At 52.2% G+C, this 8,930-nt stretch overlaps 1 protein-coding gene across 1 annotated transcript in view; it reads left to right on the forward strand.

The window, feature by feature from the left end:
- The window catches only part of PHF19 (PHD finger protein 19), a 129,310-nt gene extending 121,392 nt beyond the window's left edge, over positions 1-7,918 (forward strand). The window contains exons 14-15 of the mRNA XM_075324322.1: positions 6,630-6,725; positions 7,224-7,918. Of these exons, the coding sequence (XP_075180437.1) occupies positions 6,630-6,725; positions 7,224-7,572 (445 nt within the window). The 3' untranslated portion in view covers positions 7,573-7,918. The remainder of the gene's footprint in view (positions 1-6,629; positions 6,726-7,223) is intronic.
- The last annotated feature ends 1,012 nt before the right edge of the window (positions 7,919-8,930 follow it).

Below are 8,930 nucleotides of genomic sequence, written 5' to 3' on the forward strand. Positions count from 1 at the left end.
CCTTATGTGTTTCCACCTCTGGCACTCCTACCCAGAGTGCTACGCAAGATCAGATCCGATTGCAGCCGCGTCATACTTGTCGCCCCAGACTGGCCGAGGAGGGCGTGGTATCCGGATCTGTGGCAGCTCACGGTCGGCCAACCGTGGGCACTCCCAGACCGACCAGACTTACTGTCCCAAGGGCCGTTTTTCCATCGGAATTCTGCGGCCCTGAACCTGACTGTGTGGCCATTGAGTCCTGGATCCTAACGTCTTCAGGATTGTCCCAAGGGGTCGTTGCCACCATGTGACAGGCTAGGAAGCCCACGTCTGCTAAGATCTACCACAGAACGTGGAGGATATTTTTATCCTGGTGCTCTGCTCAGGGAGTGTCTCCCTGGCCATTTGCATTGCCTACCTTTCTTTCTTTCCTGCAATCTGGGTTAGAAAAAGGTTTGTCGCTCGGCTCCCTTAAAGGTCAAGTCTCGGCGCTATCCGTCTTTTTTCAGAGGCGTTTGGCACGCCTTCCTAAGGTGCGCACTTTCCTACAGGGGGTTTGCCATATCGTACCCCCGTACAAGCGGCCGTTAGATCCATGGGATCTGAACAGGGTACTAGTTGCCCTCCAGAAGCCGCCCTTCGAGCCTCTGAAGGAGGTTTCACTTTCTAGACTATCACAGAAAGTGGCTTTTCTGGTAGCGATCACATCTCTTCGGAGAGTGTCTGAGCTGGCAGCACTATCATCCAAGGCTCCCTTCCTGGTCTTCCACCAGGACAAGGTTGTGCTGCGTCCTATTCAGGAGTTTCTCCCGAAGGTGGTATCCTCTTTTCATCTTAATCAGGATATCTCTTTGCCTTCGTTTTGTCCTCATGCAGTTCATCGGTATGAGAAGGATTTACATTTGTTAGATCTGGTGAGAGCACTCAGAATCTACATTTCCCGCACGGCGCCCTTGCGCCGTTCGGATGCACTCTTTGTCCTTGTCGCTGGTAAGCGCAAAGGGTCGCAGGCTTCTAAAGCCACCCTGGCTCGATGGATCAAAGAACCAATTCTTGAAGCCTACCGTTCTGCTGGGCTTCCGGTTCCATCAGGGCTGAAGGCCCATTCTACCAGAGCCGTGGGTGCATCCTGGGCATTACGACACCAGGCTACGGCTCAACAGGTGTGCCAGGCAGCTACCTGGTCGAGTCTGCACACTTTCACCAAACATTATCAGGTGCATACCTATGCTTCGGCGGACGCCAGCCTAGGTAGAAGAGTCCTGCAGGCGGCAGTTGCCTCCCCGTAGGGGAGGGCTGTCTTGCAGCTCTAACATGAGGTATTTCTTTACCCACCCAGGGACAGCTTTTGGACGTCCCAATCGTCTGGGTCTCCCAATAGAGCGCCGAAGAAGAAGGGAATTTTGTTACTTACCGTAAATTCCTTTTCTTCTAGCTCTTATTGGGAGACCCAGCACCCGCCCTGTTGTCCTTCGGGATTGTTGGTTTGTTTGCGGGTACACATGTTGTTCATGTTGAACGGTTTTCAGTTCTCCGATGTTACTCGGAGAGAATTTGTTTAAACCAGTTATTGGCTTTCCTCCTTCTTGCTTTTGCACTAAAACTGGTGAGCCAGTGATCCCACTGGGGGTGTATAGCCAGAAGGGGAGGGGCCTTACACTTTTTAGTGTAATTGCTTTGTGTGGCCTCCGGAGGCAGTGCTATACACCCAATCGTCTGGGTCTCCCAATAAGAGCTAGAAGAAAAGGAATTTACGGTAAGTAACAAAATTCCCTTCTTTCTGGCCACGCTGACTTCAGAGAAGCAGTTCAGAAACACCACGCTTACCAGATAAGCGTTTTCTCCAAACGTATTAAGGATACACGTTATCTCTTCCCCCTGACGTGGTAAAGCGCTGGACCCAGGGTCCAAAGGTGGATCCCCCAATCTCCAGGCTTGCGGCTAGATCCATAGTTGCATTGGAGATGGGACGTCACTTAAAGATGCCATTGACAGACAGATGGACCTCTGGTTGAAATCTGTCTGTGAAGCTATCAGCGTGTCGGTTGCTCCGGCATTCGCAGCCGTATGGGCACTCTAAGCTATTTCAGCTGGTCTTGCGCAGCTGGTCTTGAGCACATGTACATCTGTGCCGCAGGTGGTGTCCTTAACCTCGCAATGTCTGCATTGCGACTTATCCTAGTAATGCTGTCCTGGGGGGACAGTCGAGGTTTCGGTCCTTCCCAGGCTCGGGCAGGTCCCAATTGTCCTCGTCCAAAAGGGCTCAAAAGGCTCAGAGGGGCTCAAATTCCGGCCGGGCTCAATCACGCCCAAGGAAGGCTGCAGGAGGAACCGCTACCAAGGCGGTCTCCTCATGACTTCAGCTCTCTCTCTCCGCATCCGCGGTTGGTGGCAGACTCTCCCGCTTGGCGACATTTAGCTGCCGCAGGTCACAGACCGGTGGGTGAGAGACATTGTGTCTCACGTGTACAGGACATTCCCCCCCCCCCCACCGAGCCGATGCTCTTCTGCAGGCAGAAGGAGTGGTAATCCCTGTTCCTCTTCAGGAACAAGACACGGTTTTTTCCTCCAATCTGATTGGGGTGCCAAAAAAGGGTGGCTCTTTCCGTTCCGTTCTGGACCTAAAACTGCTCACCAAGCACGTGAAGGCCAGGCGGTTCCGGATGTAACCCTCCGCTCCGTCATTGCCTCAATGTCTCAAGGAGATTTCCTAGCATCAATAGATATCAGGATGCTTATCTCCACGTGCCGATTGCTCCAGAGCACCAGCGTTTGCTACGTTTCGTTATTGAAGACGAGCATCTTAAGTGCGTAGCCCTGCCCTTCGGTCTGGCGACAGCCCTACGGGTTTTCACCAAGTTCAGGGCAGCAGTGGGAGCAGTCCTGCACTCTCAGGGTCACTCTGTGATCCTTACTGGGACGATCCACTTGTCAAGGCACCCTCTCAAGAGGCATGCCAACATAGCCTGAACGGGGCGCTGGAGACTCTCCAGAGTTTCGGGTGGATCATCAACTTTTCAAGGTTACATCGGGCACCGACCCAATCGCTGACATATCTGGGCATGGAGTTTCACACTCCCTCAGCGATAGTGAAGCTTCCGCTGGACAAGCAGCGTTCACTACAGACGGGGGTGCAGTCTCTCCTTCAAGGCCAGTCACACCCCTTAAGACGCCTCATGCTGAGGCAGTCACTTTCGCGCAGTTTCATCTGCGTCCACTTCAATGGGACATGCTTTGCCAATGGGTTGGGGAGTCGACGTCCCTAGACAGGAACGTTTCCCTTCTCAGACGGTCAAGGACTCTCTTCAGAGGAGTCCATCCTTCAGATCAATGTTCTGGAAATCTGGGCAGTGTATCTTGCCCTGCAAGCCTTCCAGCAGTGGCTGGAAGGAAAACAGATCCGAATTCAGTCGGACAATTCCACAGCGGTGGCAGACATCGCCCACCAAGGCGGAACACGCATCGCCAAGCCTACCAGGCAATCCGGCGGATTCTGACGTGGGTGGGGGACAGAGCATCCACCATATCCGCAGTTCACATCCCGGGCGTAGAAAATTGGGAAGCAGACTTCCTCAGTCGCCTGGGCATGGACGCAGGGGAATGGCCTCTGCACCCAGAATGGTGTCAGGAAATCTGTAGCAGCTGGGGGATGCCGGACGTCGACCTAATGGCGTCTCGGCACAACAACAAGGTCCCGATTTTCATGGCGCGGTCTCACGAGCAAAGAGCTCTGGCGGCAGGCGCCCTAGTTCAGGATTGGTCGCAGTTCCAGCTTCCCTATGTGTTTCCACCTCTGGCACTGTTGCCCAGAGTGCTACGCAAGCTCAGCTCCGCTTGCCGCCGCGCCATCCTCGTCGTCCCAGACTGGCCGAGGAGGTCGTGGTTCCCGGATCTGTGGCATCTCACGGTCGGCCAACCGTGGGCACTCTCAGACCGGCCAGACTTACTGTCCCAAGGGCCGTTTTTTCCACTGAATTCTACGGCCCTGATCCTGACTGTATGGCCATCGAGTCCGAGATCCTAGCGTCTTCAGGATTATCTCAAGACGTCATTGCCACCATGAGACGGGCTAGGAAGCCGACGTCTGCCAAGATCTACCACAAGACGTGGAAGTTATTCTTATCTTGGTGCTCTGCTTCGGGAGTGTCTCCCTGGCCATTTGCATTGTCTCCTTTTTCCTCCCTTCCTGCATCTGGATTGGGAAAAGGTTTGTCGCTCGGCTCCCTTAAAGGACAAGTCGCAGCGCTGTCGGTATTCTTTCAGAAGCGCCTAGTACGACTTCCTCAGGTACGCACGTTCCTGCAGGGGGGTTATCACATTGTCCCTCCGTACAAGAGGCCGTTAGACCCATGGGATCTGCACAGGGTATTAATTGCTCTCCAGGAGCCGCCCTTCGAGCCTCTGAGGGATGTTTTCACTTTCTCGACTTTCACAGAAAGTGGCCTTTCTGGTAGCGGTCACGTCTCTTCGGAGAGTGTCCGAACTAGCAGCGCGGTCATCCAAAGCTCCCTTCCTGGTGTTCACCAAGATAAGGTAGTGCTGCGTCCGATCCCAGAGTTTCTCCCTAAGGTGGTATCCCCTTTTTATCACAATCAGGATATCTCCTTACCTTCCTTTTATCCATTTCATCGATATGTAATGGCTTTGCATTGTTGGATCTGGTGTAGAGCACCCAGAATCTACATTCCCGCACGGCGCCCCTGCGCCGCTCGGATGCACTATTTGTCCTTGTCACTGGTCAGCGCAAGGGATCGCAGGCTGCAAAATCCACCCTGGCTCGATGGATCAAGGAACCAATTCTTGAAGCCTACCGTTCTGCGGGGCTTCCGGTTCCATCAGGGCTGAAGGCCCATTCTACCAGAGCCGTGGGTGCGTCCTGGGCATTACGACACCAGGCTACGGCTCAACAGGTGTGCCAGGCAGCTACCTGGTCGAGTCTGCACACTTTCACCAAACATTATCAGGTGCATACCTATGCTTCGGCGGACGCCAGCCTAGGTAGAAGAGTCCTGCAGGCGGCAGTTGCCTCCCCGTAGGGGAGGGCTGTCTTTGCAGCTCTAACATGAGGTTTTTCTTTACCCACCCAGGGACAGCTTTTGGACGTCCCAATCGTCTGGGTCTCCCAATGGAGCGCCGAAGAAGAAGGGAATTTTGTTACTTACCGTAAATTCCTTTTCTTCTAGCTCCTATTGGGAGACCCAGCACCCGCCCTGTTGTCCTTCGGGATTTTTGGTTGTTTTTCGGGTACACATGTTGTTCATGTTGAATGGTTTTCAGTTCTCCGATGTTACTTCGGAGTGAATTTGTTTAAACCAGTTATTGGCTTTCCTCCTTCTTGCTTTTGCACTAAAACTGGTGAGCCAGTGATCCCACTGGGGGTGTATAGCCAGAAGGGGAGGGGCCTTACACTTTTTAGTGTAATGCTTTGTGTGGCCTCCGGAGGCAGTACTATACACCCAATCGTCTGGGTCTCCCAATAGGAGCTAGAAGAAAAGGAATTTACGGTAAGTAACAAAATTCCCTTCATTTGAGTGGTTTTAAATGTATTGCCAAAGTTTGTCTGCTCTTTATTTTACTCTGCACATGTTTTTGTCCCACTAATTGGCCCATTCCCTCCCACATGGGTGTATTAGGGGGGTTAAAAAGACGGATAGAGACATGGAATCCAGTGTCATGATTAAGGGCGTTTAGCCAGAAACTAATTGACCTCGCTGGTATCACTGCCTTAGGGGCACTTTGCACACTACGATATCGCAGGTGCGATGTCGGAGGGGTCAAATCGAAAGTGACGCACATCCGGCGTCGCAGTCGATATCTTAGTGTGTAAATCGTTTGATACGATTAACGAGCGCAAAAGCGTTGTAATCGTATCATCGGTGTAATGTCCGACATTTTCATAATTGCGCTGCAGCGACGGTACGATGTTGTTCCTCGTTCCCCTGCGGCAGCACACATCTCTGTGTGAGAAGCCGCAGGAGCGAGGAACGTCAGCTTACCTGTGTCACCGCGGCTCACGCCGGCTATGCGGAAGGAAGGAGGTGGGCGGGATGTTTACGTCCCACTCATCTCCGCCCCTCCGCTTCTATTGGCCGCCTGCCGTGTGACGTCGCTGTGATGCCGCACGACCTGCCCCCTTAGGAAGGAGGCGGTTCGCCGCCTAGAGAGACGTCGCAGGGCAGGTGAGTGCGTATGAAGCTGCCGTAGCGAAAATGTTCGCTACGGCAGCGATCACAAGATATCGCAGCTGCGACGGGGGCGGGGACTATCGCGCTCAGCATCGCAAGCATCAGCTTGCGATGTCGTAGTGTGCAAAGTGCCCCTTTGTGTCTGTATTGCACTTTAAAAGGAAAATAAAAATATTATCCACTGTTTGGAGCTGGAATATATATTTTCTTTTCCGGAGCTGCAGTCACTGTTCTGCTGGTATTGGTGTGTTCTGTGCTCACACGGTTCCTCGTCCTTCCCTGTGGAGCTCTGCGCTCCTCTGCACCAGTCATGCTGTGCTCTCCGGCCTCAGTGTGTTCTGTGCTCACACGGTTCCTGGTCCTTCCCTGTGTTGCGCCGCGCTCTTGTGTTGTGCTGCGCTCCTCTGCACCAGTCGTTCTGCTCTTCGGCCCAGTTCCCTCTTTGATAATAGTTTTTCATTCTAGTGCCAGTTCTGGACAGAATTTTGCGTCGGACCTGGACTCCACAGATGCCACCAGCAGCTCCGGATCGGCCTCCACCAGTCTCTCCTGCGAGTCGCAGTAAGTGCTGATATGTGAAGGATACTGTGGCTGCTTCCATCTGCAGACAGTGCGGGCATGTCTCACAGCTGAGGATTTGTTACAATTGGAGCCAGTGTAGACAATCTGTCAGGGGTCTGCAAGTTACTACAAGCAAAGCTGATGATGATGATGAGATTAATGAGGTCTGAGTGATGAGATCCCACTGATAATCAGTGAGCAGCAGCCGTCTGCTGACCCCCATTATAGGGCTGGCAGTCATACTCGTGTACAGTCTCATAGAGACCCCATAGACACAGCAGTCATGCCCTCCAGCTGTCTGCTGAACCCCCATTAGGGGGCGCTCTCACTGCTCCTCCTGGACTTATACAATGTAATGATCCCTGGAGAGCGGAGACTTGCACAGCAGTTGTTTTTATTTACTGACAGGATGCAGAGGCGGTGAAGGAGGTGTAGGGGTGGTGGACGAGGCGCAGTGCACACGGATGGCTGATGACCCTGTTTTGTGCCTTCTTTTAGGGGCCAGGTAGGAAGCAAGAAGAGAAAGTTGACATCAAGGATCTATTCCCCCTTTGAATCCAAGAGGCGTGCGGTGACCCGTCCCGAGCGGCTGGGCAGCTGCGCCGGCGAGTCCATAGAGTTTATCAGGGCGTCCGATTTCCAAGACAACGGCATGGACGGGCACACCTACGAAAGCGTCAGCGAGGACGACGTGTCACTGCCGCACCTCAAGACCTCCATCACTAATTACTTTGGAGCGGCGGGCAGGTTGGCATGTGGAGAGAAGTACCAGGTCCTGGCGCGAAGGATCACCCCGGAGGGCAAAGTTCAGTACCTGGTGGAGTGGGACGGCACAACCCCGTACTGAGAGATTTATAACCTACCTATATATCATGTCTGTTAGCACGGCCGCTGTGGAGAGGCCAGAGACGCTTATTATATTCTGCCATTATGAAGAAAGCACTTATACAGGGTACAAGGCCGGCTGCCGTCTACACAGTGCGCACTTACAGTGTCGGTGCACCTGCAGTGAATGTTGCCGGCTACAGTGCAGGTATGAAGAAGGGAAAACTTGGTTCACCACCCCCGGCTGCTTTACGAGAAATCCCAAACTGCTGAGCTCCGCAACCGGGAGAGAAAAAGCAAAAATCCAGCCCTGCCCTCCGTCCGGTAAAGGATCTTCAGGGACATCTGCGTCTGACGCCTTTCTACAAGCTTTTTTTTTTTTTTTTTTTAAATCAGATACTTTTTTATTAAAACAGAATACATACAACAGAATAACAAATCGGCATCCAAATTAAATTTATCACATCTATTACCCCTTTAACTCCCCCTCCCGCCCCCTCCCCCACCCTGGCAGCAACACTTCTCCCCGATACTACATCCCATTTAGTACACACTTAGGATACCCTTCAACTGTAGTATAGCAACCATCCCGTTGTGCAGGAGGAACAACTAGTAACACGAATAAAACAAAACATACACATCAGAGGTCTCAGACGGCTATCCCCGTCCCATATCAGTTTACTGGTCCATCACTCGTCTTATTCGCATTGCAGCCAAGGAGACCATAGCTTCTCAAACATTTTGACATTTCCCCTTCTTTCATACACTCCCCGTTCCAGCTGAAGAATACACTTCACCCTTTTAATGTACTCTCCCCTGGTCGGGGGGTCTTTTTTAATCCAGGACCTGGCGATTAGCTTTCTTGCCGCATATAGCAGCCTAGCAATGACAATTTTCATAGTATTTTCCACCCCAAGCTCCTCAACATATCCCAATAGGCATATCACTGGTTCCCTGGCGAGGACACACCCATATGTTCTTCCTATCTTGTGGATAACCTTAGTCCAAAAGGAGACCAGTCTCGGACAAGACCACATCATGTGAAAAATACCTGCGTCAGATCCCTGACACCTTGGACACTCCGAATTCCTTTTCAACCCCATTTTAAACATCAGTAAAGGAGACCTATATACCCGGTGAATCACGTATAGGTGAGACAGTCTGGCCAGTTCGCTCATGGAAAGTTTAGGGACATACTCCAGGATACTCTCCCACACCTCCTCCGTTATCGGCCCAACTTCCTCCTCCCATTTAGATTTAGTTTTAATTGGGTATTCTAAAAGAAAGGTATGTAGTATATCTTTATACGTGCCAGAAATGATCCCTTTAGTGCTTCCTCCGCCCTTACACACATACTCCAGTACCAGGTCAGTCTGTATG

The sequence above is a fragment of the Anomaloglossus baeobatrachus genome, chromosome 9 (genome assembly GCF_048569485.1).
Source record: "Anomaloglossus baeobatrachus isolate aAnoBae1 chromosome 9, aAnoBae1.hap1, whole genome shotgun sequence".
Taxonomy (NCBI): Eukaryota; Metazoa; Chordata; class Amphibia; order Anura; family Aromobatidae; genus Anomaloglossus; species Anomaloglossus baeobatrachus.